Source organism: Chrysochloris asiatica, unplaced genomic scaffold, assembly GCF_000296735.1.
Source record: "Chrysochloris asiatica unplaced genomic scaffold, ChrAsi1.0 scaffold00333, whole genome shotgun sequence".
NCBI lineage: Eukaryota > Metazoa > Chordata > Mammalia > Afrosoricida > Chrysochloridae > Chrysochloris > Chrysochloris asiatica.
Window position 1 is genome coordinate 656639 of NW_006408851.1, and position 25707 is coordinate 682345.

Below are 25707 nucleotides of genomic sequence, written 5' to 3' on the forward strand. Positions count from 1 at the left end.
AGGCCTGGGCACTCTCCCTTCCCTGCTCCCAGCAGCCCCCAGCCTTTTATGCAATATTCCTCTGGCATCTACAGGTTACCCCGCCTGCCCCACCCACATCACTTTCCGGAATGTCCAAGTGGGAGGGCCCCACAGAGCTGCCAGCCAAGAAAATAGAAATGACACAAGCCCCACCCTTGGCTGCTCATGTTCCAGAGTTCTCTGGTCAACGTCCCCCTCAGCCCCACTTCTTGTTGTTAAGTGTCATTGATTGAGTTCCAATTCATAGTAACCCTGCATAGGCTTTCTGAGGAGCGGCTATTGGATTTGAACCACCTATCTTGTAGTTCAGGGCTTATCCAACAGCACCACACCAGGAGTACTCTCCAACAAACCCAAAAAGACAGAAATTAGCACACACACACACTTTGCCCAGTTAACTCCCCTGTGGACTGTGTAGACTAGATGACAGGGCAAAGTCCAGGGGCTGTTTGTCCTGAAGGGTCTCTGACCTGCTTTCCCAAAGTTCTTGGAATCATCCCAGCCTTCCTGTCCATGCCTCCCCCCACACCAACCGGAGCCTGACTGACCCCCAGGCAAAGGACAGGTGGATGTGGAAATCATAGACTTTTATTAATTTCATGACTGGGAAATTCCATGTCAAAGTGAAAGGAGAAGTGAGAACATTACAAGGGAGGGAGGGATTTTTGGTGCTGGCAGAGAGGGGAGATGCAGACCAGTGCAAAGGCAAAGGCTCTGGTGAGAGCCCTGGGGATTCCCCAGCTTGACTGTTTTTCTTGCTGGGATCCTGAAGGCTGAGAGGCTGGGTCACAAGGTCTGCAGTGGGCGTTCAAGGGTTGGAGGGACCAGGAATGGAAGATCCTGGCAGGATTGCTGAGGGGTCAGCTAAACCTCAGCAGCCAGTATTAGAGGGGCAAGAATTTCAGGACCCCCTGTAGGTGCTCCCTCAGCCAAGGCTGCAGGCGGAAAAGACTGAGGTGGAAGTCTCTTGGTGGTGGTATCCTACCACGAGGGGCCTTTTTTCGGGAGTTTTTGTCAGATTTAAGACAAGGGTTGTAGAGACCCCAGCTCACCAGGCCCACCTGGAGGAAGGCAGAGAATGGGTGAAGAGCTGTCCAGCCCCAGTTCCAGTCACCCTGTCCCCTTCCCCACCAAGACCAAGATCCTGTAAGCCTATCCCTCGGGTTTTTCCCCTTTTCTCTTACCTGAAAAAACCTATATCTCCGCTCAAGGAACACTGCTCCCCCAGATTCTCCTGCCGGAAAGGAGGGAAATAAGGCAATGTTACCCTTGACTCTCACTCAGCCCTACCATCATTGGGGCAGTACAGAGCTGACCTAGCACAAATACTGGTCACAGGGGCACTGGTTGGACTCAGACTTGGAGGGAGAGGAAGAACTCACCCTTGCAGGGATTGTCATCCTCCTGGGTCCCACTGCACAGGAACTGGTCTGTCACCACCTCTCTGAAATCTGTCAGGTTGGGGAATGTGGTTTTGTCTTGAGAGACAACTTGGGCACAGCTTGTCCACTGCAGGAGGGGTGGAACAGGAAAGAGGGATAGAATGAGCAGATCTGCAGACGTCTCCTGGTGAGCTAGGCCTGGGAGGATGGTGGCCCAGGCTCAGAGGGAGACAGCAGCAGAGCTGGAGGAGAAAGAGATGTTCCAGGAGCTGCCCTGAGGTGGTGGTGTTGGGGGTAGGGAGAGGTTCCTCACCCCGGCCGGTACCCTGGAGCTGAGGGTCTCACCTCTGACCCTGTCTTGAGGTTAACATTCAGTTTGTTCCCATTTAAGGCGACAAAATGTGCGGGAACACTCAGTTTGTTCAGAAGTTCATTCTCTGTAGCCAAGGAAAAGGAGTGTTGGTGCTGATGCCTTGACCAGAATCCAGACTTCCACGGGGGCACTCCAGCCCCAGCCCAGATTATCCCCCTTTGCCCTGCATGCCCCTCACCATGGTCCTGGCAGGTGCTGCCTTGGGGTCTCCGCAGAGCCAGATTGGCCTCCACTGTGCAGGGAAGGCAGATAGGCCTGAGGAGAGGGAAAAGGGTCCCATAGGCTGTCCTCAGTGTCCCTTCCTCTTAGTATCCCCAGAACCCTCACCTCTGCAGGGTGTCTTCCCACCCCAGACTTCTGGCACCTGGCATGGGTTGACATCTTCACTTTCTGGGCCAGCTTCAGCAGGGCAATGTCATCTCCATAGAACTCTGGAATCCCCTGGTCTTTCTTGGCAAAGACATCAAACCCCGGAGATTTCACCAACTTCTCTATACGAAAGTCTTTGCCCCATTCGGAGTTGGGGTCCCCTGGAAACAACATGATGGATCAGGCCATACCTGGGTTACTGAAGGGCAGGGGATGAGGAGCCTCAGGCTCTGGGGTCCAGAGTCTTGGTGCCATCCTGTCTTACCTACAAAGACTCTCCACAGAGTGAGCTCCTCGGCATTGCGGAAGCAGTGAGCAGCTGTCAGGACCCACTGGTCTGAGATGAGGGTCCCCCGGCAGGTCTCCAGGCTCTTGGGCTGCAGGGGAGCAGGAAGTCTTCAGGACCTGTGGTGTGCCTGGCCCATGGGTGCCTTCATTTCTGGGATCCCAGGCCCACCCTTCCTTCCTAGTACCTTAATGGTGACATGCCAGGGTGTCCTCTCCTGGTCCGAGGCATTGGCCGACATATTTCCCACCCCGCAGATGGTGTCTGTGAGCTGGGAAACATCTGTCAGTATGAGGAGCAGATGGAGGAGAAGACAGGTAAGGGGGCCTGTGTCCAGGTCCCCAACCTGGGCCCCTACCTTGCTCCCCGTCCAGCCACTCCTGAGAGGGCAGAGCCCACTTACCCAGCATGTGCTCAAAGACCTGGTGCAGAGCCTGTGAGTCCTGCAAGATGAAGGCATGGCGCTCCCCATCTTTCTTGGATCCTAGCTCGTTCAGTTCTCTCCAGTCCACATCCAGCTTGCCAACCCCAATGGCATAGATGTCTGATGGGGAGGAAGGAAAACACAGAATCCTGTGGTAAAGGGCTGCCCGAGAGATGGATCTGTGATTTGGAACTCATAAGCACTGGACTGTTAAGTACAGGTTAGCTGTTCCTTGAGAGAAAGATGAGGCTTTCGGTCCCCATAAATATTTACAGCCTTAGAAACCCTACAGAGGGTCTCTCTGAGTCAGAATTGACTCGGTGGTGGTGGGATTGGTTTGCTTTGATGTCCTACAAGAGGAGTCCTGGTGGCACAGAGGTCAAGAGCTAGGCTGTTAATGACATGTCAATGGTTAGAAGTCACCAGTTGCTCTGCTGGACAAAGAGGCGATAGTCTGCTCCCTACTCTGTCCTATAGGATCGCTGTGTATTGACTAGTTGGCAGCAGGTTTGCTTCTGGTTTATGTCCTACAAAGGTCTGTATGAACTGGGCATCTCCCTGCCCTGCTACCTACCTGATATCAGTTCCTCCTGTTCCCTGGTCAGTATCCTGACATTCACGGGCACACCCACAGCTCAGGCCAGCTGAGCTCTGCCTGGTTCACTCCTCCCTGAGACTTCCACATAATCTGCTCTCTTACTATTGTTTGTTTTTATTTTTTACTTTGTGTTTGTGTGTATAGTGAAAAAATATACCACAAAACATTCTGCAGTTCAACAATTTCTACATCAATGACATCAATGACATTCTTCAAATTGTACAACCGTTCTTCCTATTCTTCTCCAAATCTTAAGGCCACCTAAGCAAAAACTCTGTTTTCCCCTTTCTCCATCTCCTACTATTGTTATTAAGTGTTGTTGAGTCAGTTCCCCCTCATAGCAACTCTGTATAGGGTTTCCGAGGGGCAACTCGTGGGCTTGAACTGTCAACCTTGCAGTTCAAATCAACCTTACAGTCCAGTGCTTATTCTACAGCGCCACACCAGAACGTCACTAGTGACCACTAATGATCTTTTGCTTCTGTACATTGGCTTATTTCATATCCATGAAATCATGTAATACTTGTCTTTTTGCAACTGACTTATTTCACTCCGCATGTTTTCAAGGTTCATCCATGGTGTAGCACGTATCAGAACTTCATTTCTCTACATCTGCACAATATTCCATTGTACGTATACACCACATTTTCTTTATCCATTTATCTACCGACATTTTGGTTGTTTCCACAATCTCAACTCAAATTCTAAAACTGCAATGGTCCAGATATTTCCATACCCCTTCCTGCTTTATTGTCTACCTTAGCTTAGATGTCATGGAGCCAGCATTTTTATCTGTTTGCTTCACAACTATATTCTCAGTGCTTAGAATGGTGTCTGGCCCAGGAGAAGCTCTTAGTAAGTACTTTTAACTGACTGGAGGAATAAAAAGAAATCATGAACACAGCAAAACAAAAAGCAAAAAAATCCATTGCTATCCAGTCAAATGACTCATAGAGGCTCCATAGGACAGAGTAGAACTGCCCCCATAGGATTTCCATCTTTAGGGAAGCCGACTGCCACATCTTTCTCCCACGGAGTAGCTGGTGGGTTTGAACTGCCAACTTTTTGGATAGTAACCAAGTTCTCAACCACTGCACTACTAGAATTTCCATGATCACTGCATGATGACAAAATATTAGACAAGGTCTTCCTTTGTAGAATGCACAGTCTGGAAGAGGAGCCTAAAGTCATCACTTCCCACCAGAGAACCTGGACCCACACCACTACTGTGCTTGCCCACTGAGCATGGGTACATACCATCAGAACCTCCCACAGGTGGTCCACAGAACCCATTTTTCTCCTACCCTTTATACCCTTCCTGGCCTATTTTTTTCTCCCAGAGGGCCTTGTGTTGATTGTGCTCAGATGAACAGTTAGTGAAGTCTTCAGCCAGAAAGCAATGTAGCAGCAACCAGCAGACACTGTTACAATAGGAGCTAGACAATTATCATGCCCTGGGTTGTTTATCTTTTTTCTTTCTTTCTTTCTTTTTTTACTATTTCCCTTCAGTTTCCCACTTATTTGTGTGTGTGTATGTATTTTAACTATATATTCAACAACATATATGTGTGTTTTAAATATATATGCAACAAAACATTTGCCACTTCAATAATTGCCACATGTATAGTTCAGTGACATGTGTTCAACCATTACCCTATTCAGTCTCAATTTTTTTCCATCACCTCCCTTCTCCCTTCCTTCCTCCTGCTTCTTGTAACCACCAATAAACTTTTACCTCTATATGCTTGCTTACTGTAGATACGTCATTTAAGTAGAATTCTATGATATCTGTCCTTTTGTGACTGACTTATGGCAATAGCAGAATGTTTTCAGGATTCATCGTTGTTGTGGTATGTATCAGGATTGAATTTCTCTTTATGGCAGAGTAGTTTGTAAGGAGCTCTGGTAGCGTAGTGGTTACGAATTGGACTGCCAACCTCAAGGTCAGCAGTTCAAAATTGTCAGCGGTTCCATGGGAGAAAGATGAGGTGTTCTGCTCCTGTAAAGATTTGCAGCCTCGGTAATCATGTACAGGGTCACTATGAGTCAGAACCAACTCCATAGTACTTAACAACAACAACAGTTTGTATGTACCACATTTGGTTTATCCATTCACTTGTTGATAGACATTTAGGTTGTTTCTATCTTTTGGCAATTGTGTATAGTGCTACAATAAACATTGGTGTACAAATATCAGTCTGTATTTCTGCTTTCAGTTCTTTTGGATATATACGTAAGAGTGGAATTGCTGAATCATATGGCAATTCTACAAGGGGGCTTCAAAAACTCATGGAAAAATGGGAATATAAAAAATACTGGAATTTTTCCATGAACTTTTTAAAGCACTCATGTGTGTTTAACTCTTTGGGGAACTGTAAAACTATCTTCCATAGCAGTTGTATCAGTTTGCATATCTACCAGCAATGCGGATTTCTATTTCTCTAAATCCTCACCAATACTAGTTGTTTTTCTGGTTTGTGAATCAGAGCCATCCTAGTGGATGTAAAGTGATATCTTGTGGGTTTGATTCCCATTTTACTAATGACTAATGATGCTGAAAAGTCTTGGTAGGGCGCTGTAGGATAAGCACTGGACTGCTAACACAAGGTCGGTGGTTCAAACCCACCAGCCACTTCTTGGAAACCCTATACAGAGTAGCTATGAATCAGAACTGACTCAATGGCACTTAACAGCACCAGCAATGATGTGAACATATTTTCAGGTACTTGTTGGCCATTTTATTTCTTTTTTGATAAACTATTTGCTCAACTCCTTTGCCCATTTGGGAGGATTGAGTTGTGTCTTTATGTTATGTTGTATGAGTTCTTCATATATTCTAGATATTAAACCCTGATTTAATATATACAGAGTCCTGATGTGGTGCTATAGACTGCTAGCCACAAGGTCGGTGGTTCAAACCTACCAGTCATTCCTCAGAAACCCTATACAGTGTCACTATGAGTCAGAACTGACTCAACAGCAACAACATCTCATATACAGTTTCTAAAAGTTTTCTCCTAATCTGTAGGTCGTCTTTTCACTTTCTTAATAAAATCTTTTGAAAAGTTTTAAATTTTCCTAAGGTCCTATGTATCTATTTTGCCTTTTGTGACTCATTCTTTCAGTGCCGTAGCTAAGAACTCATTGTTAAAAACTAGGTCCTGAAGCATTATCTCAAAGTTTCCTCTAAAAGTTTTATAGTTTTGGTTCTTACATTTAGGTCTTTGATCAACTTTGAGTTAGTTTTGATATATGGAATGAGGTGTGGGTCCAGTTTCATTCTTTGGCTTATAGAAATCCAGTTATCCCATCACCATTTATTAAAGAGAGTATTCTTTCCCCATTAAAGAACCTTAGCAATCTCAACTGACCATAGATGTGCAAGGGAGTCGGGTGACTCTATAGAAAAGCAGTGGACTGAAAACTAGAAGTCATCAGATCAAGCCCAAAAACTGCTTCAAGGGACGAAAATGAGGCTTTCTGCTCCTGCAAAGATTTATAGCTTCAAAAATCTGGGTCACTATGAGTCAGAACTGACTTGCTGGCACTTAATAGCATAGATGTACAAGTACATAGATGTACAAGTTTATTTCTAGACTCTATTCTATTCCATTGGTCTATACTGTGGCACTGTAGGATAAGCACTGGACTGCAAAGGTCATTTGAACTGCAAGATAGTCACCAGCCCCTCCTCGGAAATCCTATACAGGGTCGCTATGAGTTGGAACTGACTCGATGGCACTTAACAACAATTTAGGTATTATCATTAGACCAGTATCAGACTGTTTTGATTGCTGTAACTTTATAATATATTTTGAGTTTGGGAAATGTGATTACTCTTAATTTAGTTATTCTTTTTCAAAACTTCTGTGGCTTGTCAAATGGGAACCAAATTTATTGCATAAACCGTCACTGAAAAACAATTTTAAAAATTTAATTGCGTTGACTATTTGGGATCATTGCAATTCCATATAAATTTGAGTATTGACTTTTCCATTTCTGGAAAGAAGGCTATTGGAATTTTGATGGGGATTAAATTGATTCTATTGGTTGCTTTAAGTAGTACTGAAATCTTAACAACCTCAAGTCTTCCAATCCATAAACATGTAATACTCTCCCATTTATTTAGGTCTTCTTTAATTTTTCTCAGTAATGTTTTAAAGTTTTCAGTATACAACTATTTCACTTCCTAGGATAAATTTCTTCTAAAGCATTATAGTCCGTATATGCTATTGTACGTAAAATTGTTTTCTTAGTTTTCTTTTCACGTGCTCTTGTTGGTATATAAAAACCGCACTGACTTTTGTGTGCTGACCTTGTATTCTACCACTTTGATGAATTCATGCATTAGCTCTAGTAGCTTTCTCGTGGATTCTTTAAATATACATAAATATATCAGATCAGGTCATATGCAAAAAAGGATAGTTTTAGGTCTTCCTTCTCAATTTGAATAGTATTTATTTCCTTTTCTTGTTTAGTTGCTCTGGCTAGAATTTCCGATACAATACTGAAGAGTAGAGGTGAGAATTGGCATTTTTGTCCTCCTACGGAAACCCCTGTACAGGGTCGCTATGGGTCGGAACCGACTCGACAGCACTTAACAACAACAACAACTGAGCTTAAGGAGACAACTCTCAGTCTTTCTCCATTGAGTATGATACTAAATGTGAGTTTTTCATAAGTAGTCTTTATCATTTAAAAACTTTTCCTTTATATTCCTTGCTTGTTAAGTGTGTTTATCATAAAAGGTTGTTGGATTTTGTCAAATACCTTCTCTGTATCAATTGAGATTCCTTTATTCTATTAATGTGGTACATTTTTATTGATTTATTTATAATATTGAATTACCCTTGCATTCCTAGAAGAAATCCAACCTGATTGTGGAATTTATTATCCTCTTAATGTGCTTTTGGAGTCCTGGTGTGGCGCTGTGGGTTAATGCACCAGACTGCAAAGCCATTTGGACTGTAAGGTTGGCAGTTCAAGCTCACCAGCTGCTCCTTGGAAACCCTACAGAGGGTCACTATGGGTCGGAACCAATTTGACAGCATTTAATAACAGCAACAAAAAATGTGCTTTTGGTTCTAGCTTGCTGTATTTTGCTAATGATTTTTGCATCCATATTCATATTCCAGAAGAAATTAAGTGTACCTGGTTACTATTTTGACTGTATGCATCATGACAAACTATGGATAACATTGCAAAGAATGTGTCTTCTAGAACACTTAACTGTGATCATGAGGAACCTATACATAGACTAAGAGGTAGTCGTTCAAACAGAACAAGAGGATACTGAATGGTTTAAAATCAGGAATGGTGTGTGTCAGGTTATGTCCTTTCACCATACTTACTCAATCTGTATGCTGAGCAAAATAATTTGAGAAGTTGAGTTATATGAAGAAGAATGTGACATCAGAATTGGAGAAAGATTCACTAACAACCTGTGATATCTAGATCATATAGTCTTGTTTGCTGGAAACACAGAGGAATTAAAATAGTTACTCATGAAGATAGAAGACCACAGCCTTCAGTATGGATTGTACCTCAATGTAAAGAAAACAAAATTCCTCACAACTTGTCCAATAAATAACATCATGGTAAATGGAGAAAAGATGGAAGTTGTCAAAGCATTTTGCTTGTTTCCATAATCAACATTCATGGAAGCAACATAAACTATTACATTAGGCAAATCTGCTGAAAAATATCTCTTTAAAGTATTCAAGACCAAAAATACCAGTTTTAGGACTAAGATATGGCTGACCCAAGCCATGGTATTTTCAATCACCTCATATACAAGTGAAAGTTAGTCAATGAATAAGGAAGACCATGAAAGAATTGATGCATTTGAGTTATGATGTTGGAGAAGAATATTAAAAGTACCATGGACTGCCAGAAGAACAAACAAATCTGTGTTGCAATAGTTACAGCCAGAATGCTTCTTAGGAACAAGGATGGTGAGACTTCGTCTCTTATACTTTGGACACGTTATCAAGAGGGACCAGTCCCTGGAGGTGAATATTATGCTTGGTAAAATGGACAGTCAGCTAAAAAGAGGAAGGCCCCGATGAGATGGATTGACACAGTGGCAACAACAATGGGCTTAAGTGTAGCATTTGTGAGGATGGCACAGGACCAGACAATGAATGTTTCATTCTATTTTGGGTAGGGTTGCTATGAGTTGGAACAAACTTGATGGCACCAAACAGCAACAACATGGGCAAAATAGGGAGCAAGGTGCCTTTGTAGGATAAATACTAGACTGCGAACCACAACGGTTGTTCAAGGCTGACAGTTGCTTCAAGGGAGAAAGATAAGGCTTTCTACTACTCCCTCAAATATTTACAGTCTAGGAAACTCTATAAACAGTTGGTAAAAGTCAGAACTGACTCAACAGCACTTAATAACAAAAACAATATTGAATGACAGAGGAAGCATCAAAAGACGATGGAAGGAATACACAGAGTCACTGTACCAAAAAGAATTGGTCAATGTTCAACCATTTCAAGAGGTAATGTGATCAAGAACCAATGGTATTGAAAGGAGAAGTCCAAGGTACACTGAAGACATGGATGAAAAGCAAGGCACCAGGAGCTGATGAAATACAAATAGAAATGTATTAACAAACTGATGCAGCAATGGAGACACTCACTCTTCTATGCCAAGAAATTTGAAAAATAACTACCTGACCAACCAACTGGAAGAGATTCATATTTGTGCCCATTTCAAAGAAAGGTAACCCAGCAGAATGTGCCAGTCATCAAACAATATCATTAATATCACATGCAAATGAAATTTTGCTGAAGATAATTCAAAAAAGGTTACAGAAGTTTATTGACAAGAAGCTGTGAGAAATTTAAGCTGGACTCAGAAGAGGACATAGAGCAAGGGATATCATAGCCAAGGTCAGATGGATCTTGGCTAGAAACAGAGAATATCAGAAAGATGTTTACTTGTGTTTTATTGATTTTTGTAAAGGCATCCAACTGTGTGGATCATAGCAAACTATGGATAACATTGTGAAGAGTGGGTATCCAGAACATACACCAAGAGGCAGTTATTCAAAAAGAACAAGTACATACTAATTAGTTTAAAAAATCAGGAAAATTGTGCACCAGGGTTGTATCCTTTCACCATACTTATTTAATCTGTGTGCTGAGCAAAAAAAAAAGATTATATGAAGAAGAACATGGCATCAGAATTGGAGGAAGACTCATTAGCAACCTGTGATATGCAGATTGATATAATGTTGCTTGATGGAAATAAAGAGGACTTAAAATACTGATGAAGATCAAAGACTACAGTCTTCAGTATGGATTGCACCTCAATGTAAAAAAAAGAAAAATCCTCACAACTGGACCAGTAAACAACATTATGATAAACAGAGAACAGATTTAATTTGTCAAAGACTTCATTTTGATTTGATCCAAAATCTATATTCATAGAAGCAGTAGTCAAGAAACCAAATGATGTATTATTGTATTGGACGAATCTACTGCAAACAACCACTTTAACGTGTTAAAACACAAAGAGGTTACTTTGAGGATTAAGGTGTGCCTGACCCAAGTCATTGTATTTTCAGTTACCTCATATGCATGTGAAAGATGGAGAATGAATAAGGAAGATCATAGAATAATTGATATATTTGAATGATGGATTTTGCAAAGCATAGTGGAAGTATCAGGAACTGCCAGAAGAGCAAACAAATCTATCTTGGAAGAAGTACAGCCAGAATGCTCCTTGTAAGCAAAGGCAGAAAGACTTTGGACATGTTAGAATAGACCAGTCCCTGGAGAAGGACATCATGCTTGGTAAAGTGGAGGGTCAGCAAAGTAAAGGAAAACTCCTAATGAGATGGACTGACACAGTCAACAACAATGGACTCAAAAAAATAATAATTGTGAGGATGGTGCAGGACAGGGCAGTGGTTTGTTCTGTTGTGTTGAATTGGAAACAACTTGATGACCCCTAACAACAGCAACATACTCATAAAGGACATCAGTCTAGTTTTCTTGTGATGTCTTTGCCTGGCTTTGGTATCAAAGTAATAAGGGGAAAAGGAAAGTATTCTTTCTTCTTCTATTTTCTGAGAAATTTTAAGAAGGATTCTTCTATAAAGACTTCGTAGATTTCTCTAGTAAAGTCAATTTTTATTTGTTGAGAGGCTTTTGATTACTAATGTAATCTCTTCACCTGTTATGAGTCTGTTAAGATCTTCTATTTCTTCTTTAGTCAATGTAGGAAGTTTATGTGTTTCTAGGAATTTGTCCATTTCCTCTAGATTATCTAAATAGTTGATATTCGATTCTTCATAATCTTCTCTTATGATCTTTTTTACTTTTTGTAGGATTAGCTCTAATGTCTCCACTTTCATTTCTGATTTTAGACATTAGCATCCTCTGTCTTTTTTTCTCTTTGCTAGTCTAACTAAAAAATTGTCTATTTTATTAATTTTTTTTAAAACCTAACTTATTCTATTGCTTTTGTAGTGTCTATTTCATTTATCTCAGTTCTGGCGTTATCTCTTTCCTTCCACTCTTTTTATTTGCTGTTCTTTTTCTAATTCTTCAAGTTGTACATTTAGGTTATTGGCTCATGATTCTTTATTAATGCACTACTTTCACTGTATCCTGCTTATTTTTAATAAATCACTTTTGAGAATTTAACCCTGGCCCAGTGATGCTAAGGAGAAGGGAATGGAAGTTGACTTTTTCTTCCTTGGGTCAGAGTTTTAAAGAAGAATCAGCTTCTCCCTGAGGAGCAATGGGATGGGGCAGAGTAGATATGTTTTGCGATTAGTAAAAAGAAAGATTGGACCCAAAGAGAAGGTAAAACATGGTACTCAAAACCATCTAAAGAGTCTCTGAGATTCTTCACTAGTCAGAAATCAGTGTAATTTGTGCTTAGTTTGAAACTGAGTTAGTCATCTCTAATGCTAACAGGGGAAATTCCAGGAAGTTTCCACAAGGAATCCAAGCCTCTCATTCCCAGGCAATTCCTGGAACATAAATGATGAGGATGATGGCAACAGTGACTGCTAACACACACTGAGTTACAAATGAAAAAATGGTCCAAAGCCAGAGCCAATCAAAGTTAAACCAAGGTTGAAATCTTGGGCAGTTTGACTCTAGTCTTCACATGCTTCATTTCAGCACTTGACAGATGATACAGTCTGTGGTCAGAAATAAAACCATCCAGCTCTGTACCAGGGTCAAGGTGCCAGAACCCCTGGCTGATGACTAGACCCCCTGCAGAGGAAGTACACATGACTGGAAAGGTGGAGGCTCACCCAGATAGTCATTCCTCTTCTGCTTGATGTTCAGGATCTCTTTGATATTGTTAATAGCTGGTTTGGGAGAGCCTCCCATATTGGATTTTCCTAGAATGGAAAGAAAAGAAAATCATTCATCTGAGTGATTGTCAAGATTCCCCAAAGCTCTGAAAGAATGGAAAAACATCCATCTTGGAACCCTGTTATGAATTGAATTATATCCCCCCAAAATTTGTGTTGTAAATCCTAATTTCTATGACTATGGCTATAATCCTGTTTGAGAATGAACTGTGTTAGTTATGTTAATAAGACCAGGTTAGTGTAGGGTATGTTTTGAGTTATTCTCTTTTAAGATATAAAATAGATTAAACAAATATGAAAAGTGATGGTGGTTATGAGATGCGGACTCAATTCAGACTCATAGTGACCCTGTATAGGATTTCCAAGGCTGCAAATCTTTATGGGAGCCGAAAGCCTCATCTTTCTCCCATGGAACTGCTGGTAGTTTCCAACTTCTGATTATGAGATTAGCAGTCTGACTCATAACCACTGTGCTACCAGAGCTCCTTATATGAAAAGTAGAGATGGGGTAAGATAGATGCCAAGACATATGGATATCTCTAAGAAACCAGGAAACAGAAACTGACAAGACAAGGATCTTCCTCCAGAACCAACAGGAATAACAAAAGCCTTGCCTTAGAACCTGCACTCTGAATTCAGACTTTTATTCGCCTAAACTGTGAGACCTGGTGTGCCACTGGAAGATAAGTACTAGACTGTTAACTAATAGTCAGCAGTTGAAACCCACCATTGCTCCTTGGAGGCCCTATACATGGTCACTATTAGTCAGAACCAACTCAATGCACACAGCAACAATAATAAACTGTGAGAAAATAAATTTACATTGGTTAAAGCCATTCACTTGTGGAATTTCTATTATAGTACACTAGATAACCAAGACAGAGGCTAATCATTTACATTTCTTGCATAAGTTTTTCATAAAGTTGAAAGTATGCCACTAGTTAGTTATTACAATTTATTATATAACTATACTAATTAAGATAGCATAGTTATTGGTCCAAGAGCAATCAGATAGACAATGGAACAGCATAAAGAGATCAAAAACAGACCAAGACATATGTGTTCATGTTGTTAATAACAGAATTGGCATTGTAAAGCAGTACAGAAAGGATTTTGTTGTTAAGTGCCTAGCAATCAGTTCTGACTCATAGCGACCATGTATAGGGCTTCCAAGGAGCAGCTGGTAGGCCTCAACCACCAATCCAGTGATTAGCAGTCCAGTGCCCATCCTATAGCACCACACCAGGAGTCCAGAGAAAGGAAAATACTTTAAATAAATTATTTTTAGTCAATTGGATCCTTGCATGAGTTTTAAAATATATTTTTGTTGTTGATAAGTGCCATCGAGCAAGTTCTGACTCATAATGATCTTGCATAGTGTTTCTGGAGCTTTAAATCTGTGGAGCAAAAAGCCTCTTCTTTCTCCCTTGGAGTGGATAGTGGGCACCAACTATAGACTTTGTGGTTCAACATCCAGTCTTTATCCTATAGAACCACCTCACTCCCAGTTATACTGTTTACCAAAATTTCCTGCATTCTAGGCATGGAAATCTGGTGTAGCACGGTAGAATAAGCACTAGACTGCTAACCACAAGGTCTGTGGTTCAAGCTCTCCAGATGATGCTCACAAACTCTGTCCAGGGTTGTCATGAATTGGGACCAACTGGATGACACTTAGCAAAACAACAGGCATTGAATCAGGAGTTTCAGGTGTTTTATCTCATCACACTTTTATTATAAACCTAGGGTGTTTAGGTGTCCTTATTTTATAGATAAGAAAATGAAGTCTTGGAGAGTAATGTGTACAAAATCACGAGATAAATGATAAAGCCCAGATCAATTACCCAGACTGATCTTCCCATCCATGCACCTCAACGCCACTGCTATCCAGTTACGTCACTCCGTCTATCTACTTCCAGGTAAAAGCAATAACAAGAATTTACTAACCACAACGCATGTTTACACTAACTACTTTAGTTGCTCTTTACAAAAATTATGCAAGGAAAGGAGAGCAGCTATCATCATTGTCATCATCAACATTATTTCTACCTTATCAATAAGAAACTGAGACCCAAGAAGGCTAAAGGAGAATCAGAATGCAGATCTTCTGCCCCACATTGATGCTTTTTCCACTACGCTGGACTCATCCAAAGAGTTGACAATACTCACCATCTGTCAGAAGAATGATGGCATGTCGGATCTCCTGCCAGGCCACTGTCTTCATACCAAAGCGTTGCATTTGGTTATTCATCATGATATAAACACTATTTAGGGCCTCATAGGTGTTGGTCCCAGTCCCATTTTCATGGTCTGGAATACGGCAAGAAAGACTTTCTTAGAAACTTTCCACCTATCACCCCAAGGAAAAGACTTAGTCTATTCCCCAACCATTGGGAATATTAGAAATATCAAACATTAGAAATCCACATAGAAATAGCCTTCCATAACCTCCAACCCCCAATAACACTACTTTAACGATCCCAAGATCCCAAAATGGGATTTCCAAAGAATTTACTGGGTTTTTTGCTGTTGTTGTTGTTGTTTTTAACCACATGCTACCTATCATTCAGGTATTTTTACAGTGTATAGATGGATTGCAATCTGGGGAGACCACTATGTATTGAGCTATGAAAACCAGACCTACTTCTTAGAACACTCAGGAACATGACATTCTGGCACCAACAAAGAGCAGAAGACCTGCCTGATGCATCTGAACTTGTAACACTTCAAAGTAAGCCATGAGTTAGTGGGATTTGGGACCCCACCCCTAACCCCCACCAAGACCCTGGATTTGGAAGTTACCTCCGTTGCTTGAGGGATCAAAGCCCCAGAGTTCAGGGACTTGGATGCTACCCAGAGATCTCATTTTCTCTGACTCATCCAGAAATTGTCTCTAGGCACAGGAGCCACCCCCTTCTCTCCCATCACCTCATTGATGACACCCATACCCTTATAGTTGATATTTTCCAGACTGCTGATCACTTCAGTTACATCCTGGGAGTTTTCGTTCAATACAGACATGATGACTTTGGGCTTTGAGGCAAAGGTGATGATGGCGACACTAACCTTGATCTCAAAGCTAAAGAGCTGTGAAGAACAAGTGAGAGGCAGCATGAGGGACTTTGAAATCAAAGAAGAAATGGTAAGAGAGTGAAGGCCATGCAAGGAAACTTGGTCCATGGGTTTTTGTTGCTGTTAAGTGCCATCGAGTCGGTTCCAACCCATAGCGACCCTGCATAGAGTTTCCGAGAAGTAGCTGGTGAGCTTGAACTGCTGACCTTGCAATTCAAATGGCTTTGCAGTCTGGCATATTAACCCACAGTGCCACACCAATACTCCTGGTCCGTGGGTAGGTACTGACTAAGAAATGGCTGCTTGAAAGAAGCCAAGACATGAATATGAGCATCTAGTCACTTGATAGACTTGCTCCTCATTTGGACCTCACATCAACTCTGAAAAGGAGGGTATGATGATCCGTACTGTATCAATGAGGACATTGAAGCTGGTTACCACGTTCCCGATCACACTGATAGTAAGAGGAGGAGATTTGAACCCTTCCAGCATGCCTCTGAGACCATGTCTCTAGCTGTTGCATTTTCCAGCCTCACAGTTTAGCGAGTTACTTGACTCTAGTCTTAAGAGAGACTCTGAGGAGCACAAACACTGCCTTTTCTAAACTGTTAGTTGCTGTCAAATCAATTTTAACTCATGGTGTCCTCGGGTATTATACAGTAGAACTGTACTGCTCAGTAGGGTTGTTGGCTGTAATCTTAACAGAAGCAGACCACTAAGACTATCTTTTATGATACCACTAAAACATGGTTGGGAAGAAAAACATACTTACATAAATCATCGCAAAAAACATAATTATAAACCAAAGTGCCAGTGAGAAATCTAAGTCAGTGACCTCCAAACTCTTCTGTTGGCATATCCCATTGATAAAAACATTTTGAGCGCATACCTCAATAGAGGCATATTTATGTATAAATGATATAAGTGGGTCACTATTCAAATATATATAAATATATAAGGAGCTCTGGTAGCGTAGTGGTTACAAATCGGGCTGCAAACCTTAAGGTCAGCGGTTTGAAACTACCAGCCGCTCCATGGGAGAAAGATGAGGCTTTCTGCTCCCATAGAGATTTACACCCTCGGAAACCCTGTACAGGGTCGCTATAGGTTGGAACCGACTCAGTGGCACTCAACAACAACATTCAAATATAGGTATATTAAAACATGAAATGTTAAAAAATTTGAAGGAAGATAAATATTTTTAAATCTTTAAGTAAGGATACCAATATGCCCTCTGAAGCACCCCAGTGGATTAGCTTCCATTTTTCCTCTTCCACCTGTGTGGAGATCACTGTTCTAGATAATGATTTTCTGAAAAGAAGAAACTCAGCCTTGTTCATCTTTAGTGTCTTCCCAACACCCAAACCAACCAACAAGTCGCGGGCCAGTCCATTCTGACTCACAGTGGTCAGTGTCAATGTAGGGCTATGTTTCATAGGGTTCTCATGGCTCTGACCTTTCATCAAGCCTCTCTTCTGAAGCACCTCTGGGTAGGTTGGGACCATCAGTTTTTCAGTGCAAGTGTATTAACTGTTTGTGTCACCCAAAGGATTCCACCCTCTAGCCCAGTACCCAGTAAAGTGGATGACCCACAGTAGGTTCCTGTTAGTGCATGAGGAATAAAAATATATAATCCTGTCAATTGAATCTGTGATTCCTACCTGGCATGAGACTATTCTGGAAAGACTTGTTAGAGGAGGTGGGTTGGGTAGGATATGAAGGAAGAGAAGGAGACAAAGAGAGACAGTGAATCCAGGAAAACCTCCCCTGCCTGCAGGCCCTTAACTCCTGACCCTGTCCACCATGATGGCAGCACTCTCCTTGAAGATTTGGAAGTCATCCTCTGTCACACTTTGAGAGGCATCCAGGAGCAGGTAGAGGTTCAAGTGACCAGAACGCTGGATTTGGATTTTGCGGCCCAGGTTTTCTGGGAGAAAAGTAGAAGGGAAGGTTTCAGATCTCCACCTCCTACCTGCACTCTTGCCCAGGGGGCTGGGGCCTCTCTCCCTCCCCTCCAGTCATCACAGCCCCCACTGAGTCCAGCTGTGGATCCCCAGCCTTTAGGAAGTTCTCTCCCTCCCCTGCATTAGGCCGGCTGCTCCCACTTCAAGTACTCACCATTCTTCTTCTGGGTGGGATTGGTAGCTCCAAGTAAGTGGGACAAGGAGGAGCCCAGGGCAGGAGCCACATCTTCGGGGAAGTCATACGAGTAGGGTTCTGTGACAAGAGCCACAGGACTGTCAACAGCTTCAGGGGGAGAGGGGTGCTCAGAAGTCTCAGGAGATGGTTACTCACGGCGGCAGATGGGCTCTGTTCCACTCCAGACCCCGTCCTCCTGACACTCCCGCTCTTTGGACCCTGTCAGCACCAGACTTGAGGAGCAGCGGTAAATGACCTTATCCCCAAGGTCAAAGTGGGACCCAGTCCGCACGGCACCCACCGAAGTACCCGGGTTTGGGCAGTGGCCAGCTATGAGTGAGCAAAGGAAGACCAAAGTGAGCAGCGTAGCCTAGCCTCCTCCAGCCACACAGCCCTGCTCACTGTTCTCTCTCTCCAGGATCTTCCTCCTCTCCTGACCCTTGGTTTCTGAGAGTTCCTTGGCCTCCCCCTTAAGAAAAACGGGAACTGTGCTTCCCAGGTGTATAGATGGAAAACTCTGTATAGGGTAAAAAGTCCAAAACTCAGCCTAAATTGTCAGCCGAGGCACTTCAAGCTCAGCCCCAACCTCAGAGTAGCCCATGCCCCAGAGCCACGGGCTATACATCATCTGATGAGCCCTATACTTTCACCAAGAATATTTGTATTTCATAAAGCCACAGTAAGACAGCAGTGCACACTAACCAGACTGACTAAAACGAAGAAGATAGATAATCCCAGATGGAGATGGAGAGCAACCAGAACTCTGTTACATTGCTGAGGTGGTGTGAATTGGTGAAACTATTGGCCAACCTAAAGCTAAGTTTATGCCAACCTGTGACCCAACAATTTCACTCCAAAGTATTTACTAAAAAAAAATAATTAATTAAAAAAAAACCCACAAGTACATATTTGTATCAAAAGATGTGTACAAATAGTCCTAAACTAGAAACAATAGTGCCTTCAATAGGAGAATGTATAAACAAATTGTGGTATATTCAGAGTGGAATATTACACGGCAATAAAAAAAGAATTACTAATACATTCACCACAGATGAATAGCACAGAGGGAAAGAAGCCAAATGCAAAAGAGTACATTTTGTATCATTTCACTTACATGAAGTCCCAGAATAAGTAAACTAATCAATGGAGTTAGAAGTCAGAAAACTGGTTACTTTTGGGCGAGGACATTTACTGGATGGAAGTAGGAGGGAGCCTCCTGGGATATTAGATGTGTTCACTATCTTGGGTGGTGATTAAATAGGTAGCTACATATGTAAAAATTTACCAAGCTGAAATGTAACGTGTTTTGACTTTACTGTAGGCAGATCATACCTCAATGAAAAAGTCAATTACATTAATGTTTGAATAGATGACTATTTGGGGAAAAGTTGACAGCCTGAGTAGGGAGGGACCAGTCAGTTGGGCCACTGGCTGAGGAATGGTCCTGTCATCTTGAAGACTCTGCATTTTTGTATTACATGCTCAGAACCCTGATCCTGGAAGTAGCCAAAATCCACAGGCAAATGCAGCATTGGGGAATACCGGGAGCCCCACTTCTGCCAAGCATAGCACTCATCATTCACAGAGGCAGTAAAAGCCATGGCAGAAGCACACGTGGTGCCTCCCAGAGTCCAGGGATTGTTCTAGATGCTTACTATTATTGACTCATCTAATCCACATGGCAAACCCATGAAGTCAGTACTATTACTATCCCCATTTTACAGATGCAACCACTGAGGCATAGAGAGGTTAGACAACCTGCCAAAGATGGTAAAGGGCAACCAGGCTTTGAACCTAAACCTAAGGCACTTAGGCACAATACTAGACTCTCTTTCACCCTATCTTCCCTAGAAGAATCCATGGAATCTGTATACCAAGTCTTGCTTTGAGGCATTTAGAAGAACTGGATGAGTGTTTAGAGCCATTATGTTGAATCTGAAACATAATACAAACGGCAGACTTAATGTGTGACTTGTAGACCTCCTTTACCAGAACCCAGGAATATTATTGGGCACGCTGGTAACACCAGGCCACCTGCTCACACCAACCCCAGTATAGCCCCTCTGTCAGCATCCTTACCGCCATTATCACACACAGTTGTCTCTCCGTCCCACATGCCGTTGGGGCGACACTGCCGCACAGGGGAGCCCCGCAGTGTGAAGCCATCTTCACATTCAAAGCTGAGGTTGCTGCCCACGGAGTAGGATCCCAGACGTGGGGTGTATATGCCATTCTCAAAGGAAGCAGGGGCTGGACAGCGAACACCTAGAGGGAGAGAAGAGAGGGAGGAGTGTGTGTTGCAGTGTGAGCACAGGGATGGATGGTTAATGACTGGGCTGGACATCAAGTGGGTGAAACTCAGCAGAGATATATGGATTGTCAAACTATTGAAATATTAGGGTGAAACTCATGAAAATGCCGCTTTTGGCAATTGGCTGAATATTGGCACTTTCATCCAGTTCAAGTCTAATTGAACCTTCTTCAGTGCCCTGAGGGTCATACCTCACCCCTAGCCCTTCCCCTAGGATCCTCGGATGTCCCCATGACAGGGTAATTTAAAGAAGAACACCTGGCACAAAAGGTGACGATGGCCCTGCTCCATCAGCATTATTCTGGACGGTCAATATTACCCACTCAGTTATTAAATACAGTCATACCCCACATAACCTCCATTTGGGCAATGTCCAATTGCATATATGTCCACGGTCCCATTAAGTTACAGCAGAGTTATATACAACAGTTCTTACTAACAAAGGACACTACTCTGTGACACACATGAAAACATTATTATTATTGTTGTTGTTGTTGTTGTCGTGTGCCGTGGAGTCATAGCAACCCTGTACAGGGTTTCAAAGGCTGTAAATCTTTACAGGAGCAGAAAGCCTCATCTTTCTCCCGGGGGACAGCTGGTAGTTTTGAACTACTGACCTTGTGGCCCGCTGCCTGATTTGTAACCACTACGCTACCAGAGTTCTATTATTATGTTTAAAATGTTTGGTGTATCTGTAAGTGTTTCTTCAGTATGCATAGACTAAAATGTTTTCTTGGCTGTAATCTTTATGGAAGCAGATTCCCAAGTATTTCTTCTATGGTACTCCTGGGTAGATTTGAATTGCCAGCCTTTAGGTTAGCAGCCTATCGCAAACCACTTACACCACACTGTTGTTGTCAAGTGCCGTTGAGTCGCTTCCGACTCAAAGTGACCCTGTATAGGGTTTCTGAGGAGCGACTGGTGAGCTTGAACCGCCCACTTCATAGTGCATTAACCCACAGCGCCACACCAGGACTCCTACACCACACTAGGACCATATATTTTGAAAAGCACCCTATCAAAGCAGTTTTGTCATTCCTCCCACCCCTTTCAGACTGGTCAAGGCCAACCGTGAGCAACACCCTAATAGAAGTTCTGGAGCAGTCGCTGGTGGAGTGCCCTGGACTAGCTCTGAAAGAGTCTCACTTCTGCAGACGGCCTTCTTCAGCGATCTGGCTCCAGAGGTCTGCCATTGTCCGTTGCTCTTGCACAGTCGTGATGCAGGGGATGGATAGTAGCCCAGGGGGCAGGAGTAGGTGAGCAGGCTCCCAGGGGCCCAGCCCTGGCTAAGGGTGAACGTGCCTCCTCCAGAGATATTCACGTTCTGAGGGCAGGAGGGAGTGGCTGCAGCCAGGCCTGTGGGCATAAAGACACAAGACAGAAAGGTAGAAAAGAAGAAAGGCACTCATGAGAAAAGGAAAGTAAGTGAGATCATCCGTTTCACACATGGGAACTAGACCTGGGTAGCAGTGGCCTGGCCAAGCGGACCCTGATACCATCCCTCCCTTGCCTCCTACCTGGGTACAGGGGCAGCAGGCAAAGGAGAATCACCAAAGGGTCCATAGCGTCTACCTTGGGGCAGGGAGAGGCAGATAACTAGGAAGGGAAAGATCATCTGACTTCCTGAAAACCAGAGCTGACTCAGCAGCCCATCATTTGCAGCCAGGGAAAAGAAACTAGGGAGTGGAGAGGGGAAACTCCCCTTGTGAAGGAAAAAAATATCAGAGCTGAGGCCTTGACCCTTAATCCAATACATCCAGAGTTAGTTGATCTCTACCACAGTTGTCATGTACTGCTGCCAACTTAAACACACACAGACACTCTTCCATGAACAGTCAAAAGCACATACCTCTATAAGCCATTGAAGATATTGCAAAACATTCTATTGAAGAAAAGTTTCAGTTTTCTTCTGGGTTTTATCAAGTGGATTTTACTTCCTGAAAGCCACCCAATACAGTACTTCCTTCTTGAACGTAAGAAACTGAGATTAATTGCCTTAGAGTTTCTTGACAAATAGGAATATTTACAGTCCTTTTTTTCCCTGCAGTCTTCCCCAGGGAGGATTACAGGTAAAAATGAAATCAGCACTTAGTTTTGAAGACTGGGAAAATGCTTTGAACATTTTCACAAAAGTCCAAAAGTTAAAATTCCCAACTTACAAAATAAATCAATTTGGGGCTGGTTATTCATATTACGACTTCTTCTCTCATACTTTGGACATGTTGCTAGGAGGGACCAGTCCCTGGAGAAGGATATCATGCTTGTTAAAATGGAGGGACAAGATGGATTGACATCGTGGCAAAAAAATTGGGTTCAAATGTAGCAACAATTGTGAAGATTTTCGTTCTGTTGTGCATAGGGTTACTCTGAGTTGGAACCCACTCAACAAACAGCATCTAACAACAACAGAAACATTCATAATACAAAAGTATTTTAGGATGGGAAATTTGAGAATGGATAAGGGTGATCATCGAAAAACATGATGAATGCAATTAATGTCACTGAACTATACATGTAAAGATTGTTGAAATAGCAAATCTTTTATTACATACATTTATCATAATAAAAATATGTTTAAAATACTTTGGCATTTGGGGTGTGTCTTGAAATGTCAACCTACACTTGTATGAAAAACAAGAAGCAAATAAACTTTAAGCTAGTATGTTAGCCTCCCTACCCATGGAAGTCTCTTTACTATATCTTTTTGGAACAATGTGGGATATAAATAATCAGATCAATAAAAAATGACAATGAGGCATCTCTAAAGTGGTCATTTAAGGTCATGAAAATTTTTTAATTTACAAATAACTCCTTGGAAACACATGCACATAAAGTAGGGCTCGCTTTAGGGGAGTGGTTGATTTTGTAGTCCAGGAGTGGGGTTCCCTGGGACCATCAAGGGAGAGGAGCAGAGTGTGGGACCCTGTCCAGAGAAGCAGCAACGCCTGGAGGCAGAGCTGACGATGACGCGGAGAGATGGAGTGGCTGGGGACTCTGGACTCTGGGAGGGAAAAGGTCTGAGTGTTGACAGCTAGGGGGCAGGCTTGTGGGGTGTACTCTTTGGTTGTTTGATGATGCATGTGGGGAATTGTAATCATTGCACTGAAGCAAAGTAGGATAGGATGAATGTGGGGCTGGTGTTTTCCCATGTAAACTATCACATAATTCACAATAAAAGAAAAGTAGGCCTCACTTTATACAGGACTGAGTGTGCTGAAGATAGTGACACCCCTGTTTTTGGGGGTTCCCCAAGCTGCTGCTATGACAGAACTGCTGGTGTCACCCTCTCCTAGTATCTGCTCTCCTTTCTTCTCGTTACTTGCCAAAGACCACATTTCCCAGCTTCCCTTGCTAGGTGTGGCCAGGTGACTTTGTTCTGGCCAATGGGATGTGAGTGGAACTGATGTTCAAACTTGCAAGTTATGCTTCTAAAGCATGGCTGGAATAGAAATCTGGTGGTGATTTGACTTCTACCATGAAGATGAAGGCAGTATCCTGGAGATAATACTGAACAAGTAAAAAAGAGCAAGCCTGGGATCCTTACGTTGTGTTGATGTCGTGCAAGACGGGCCCACTTACTCAGATTGTTACAGGAAAGAAATGAACCATCTTAAGTGTGGTGGGTGTTAGGGATGTTGACACATTTTCTGATGCATGGCAGGATTGAACTTCCCCATCCGTTTGCTTTGGCCAATGAAATGTGGGTATGAGCGCTATGTTTCACTTTCAGGTGGGAACGCTGAGAGCCAATGTAACCTTCATCAGGCTCAGTTTCCTTTTGTAAACAATGTTTGAGGTGGACTGTACATCAACCTGAAGCCCATCTGACCCACAGTGGACCTTTAATGTGAGCCAAAAACGATCCTTTGTTGTTTTAATCCACTACACTAGTACTGCTACAGGAAAAAAAACTGCCATCCCAAAATTAAAAAAAAAAAGTGCAGTTTCATACTAGGGGTTGCCATAAGTTGGACGGGACTTGACAGCAACTATCTTTCTTATTAACTGAAAGATTGGCAACTCAAATTTACCCAGAAGTGCCTTGGAAGAAAGACCTGATGATCTACTTCTGAAAGACCATTTGTTGTTGTTGTTAGGTGCCATCAAGTCGGTACCAACTCATAGCAACCCTATGCACAACAGCATGAAACACTGCCGGATCCTGGGCCAACCTTACTACTGTTGCCACGCTTGAGTCCATCAATGCTGCCACTTGGCCAATCCGTCTCACTGGGGGTCTTCCTCTTTTTCTCTGACCTTCCACCTTACCAAACATGAGATCCTTCTCCAGAGAGCCACTGGAAACTGAATGGAGCATAATTCTACTCTGATAAACTGTGAGTCAGAATTGATCCCACTGGCAATTATTGGCTAGTTGACTTTTTTGTATTATATTATTCCCTCTTTTTACTTTATCGTGATTGTTTGTTGCAACTATGTCTCTGGTTATCTAGTTTCAGTCTTGTGGTTTTGTTTTACCTTGAATACGTCTATATCTGGGTTTAGTCTAGTGATATTGTGAAGTATGTTAGTCTCAGGCTGTTGTTTGCTGTTGTTGGTTCTCTGTCCAAAGAACTGCCTTTAGTATGATTTGTAAGGTTGGTCTGGTTTTTATAAATTCTTTTAATTGGTTTATCTGAAAATGACCTAATTTTACTGTCATATTTGATGAACACTTTTGTTGGATATATGATATTTGGTTGGCAATTTTTCTCTTTCAGAGTGTTACATATGCCATTCCATTGTCTTCTTGTCACATGGTTTCTGCTGAGAAACCAGAGCTTTCTCCTTTGTAGGTCACTTTTCATTTCCCTGAGCTTCTCTCCGGATTCTTTCCTTATCTTTGGTTTTGAAAAGCTCGATTATAATGTGTCTTAGTGTTTTTCTTGTAGGGTCTATCCTGCTTGGAGTTCTTCCAACTTCTTGAATAGCCATCTTTTTGTCTTGCATAATTTTAGAGAAGTTTTCTTCCAACAACTCTTGGATAATATTCTCTATGGTTTTTTGTTTGTTTTGTTGTAGTTTTGTTTTTTTGTTTCTTCATGTTCTGGAATTCCAGTCATACATAAGTTATTTCTCTTGATAGTGTCTCACATAAATCTTAGACTTTCTTTGAATTTTTTAGTTCTTTTTTTTCTGATTGTTCCTCTAGCAGATGAATATTAAGATATTTTTCTTCAAGGTCAGTAATTTAGCCTTCTATTGGTTCAACTTAGTGTACAGTCTACTTCTGAAGTCTTAGTGTTACTCTCCTGGCTTTCTAAATGCTGTTTTTGTATGGTTCTCACATTTTCATTTATTTTGTCCATTTGTTTCCTAAATTCTTCTATAGTTTTGTCCAAGTTTTCCTGGATTTCATCTGCAGTTGTTTAGTCTATTGAAT

General features: G+C 42.2%; 1 protein-coding gene across 2 annotated transcripts; it reads right to left on the minus strand.

The window, feature by feature from the left end:
• Nucleotides 1–905: 905 nt before the first annotated feature.
• Nucleotides 906–22020, minus strand: C2 (complement component 2). 2 transcript variants are annotated; one of them, XM_006875576.1, is made up of 18 exons: nt 21842–22020; nt 21471–21680; nt 20093–20278; nt 18170–18343; nt 17993–18091; nt 17668–17801; nt 15751–15889; nt 14972–15112; nt 12740–12829; nt 2835–2975; nt 2619–2713; nt 2411–2522; nt 2141–2306; nt 1955–2031; nt 1749–1840; nt 1404–1530; nt 1206–1255; nt 906–1082 (listed from the first exon to the last, which is right to left on the minus strand). In XM_006875576.1, the coding sequence occupies exons 1-18, from the start codon at nt 21885–21887 to the stop codon at nt 906–908; spliced, it is 2256 nt and encodes a 751-aa protein (XP_006875638.1). In that variant the 5' UTR covers nt 21888–22020. The 2 variants fall into 2 exon arrangements, with proteins under 2 accessions (XP_006875638.1, XP_006875639.1); XM_006875577.1 differs by lacking the exons at nt 20093–20278; nt 21471–21680.
• Nucleotides 22021–25707: the final 3687 nt, after the last annotated feature.

Coding starts and splice junctions, on each gene's coding strand:
- C2 (XM_006875576.1), bottom strand. CDS start 21,887: ATGGACCCTTTGGTGATTCTCCTTTGCCTGCTGCCCCTGTACCCAG. Junction 18,092..18,169: donor AACAGAGCCCATCTGCCGCC/GTGAGTAACCAT, acceptor CTCTTGTCACAG/AACCCTACTCGTATGACTTC. Junction 1,841..1,954: donor CAGCACCTGCCAGGACCATG/GTGAGGGGCATG, acceptor CCTTGGCTACAG/AGAATGAACTTCTGAACAAA.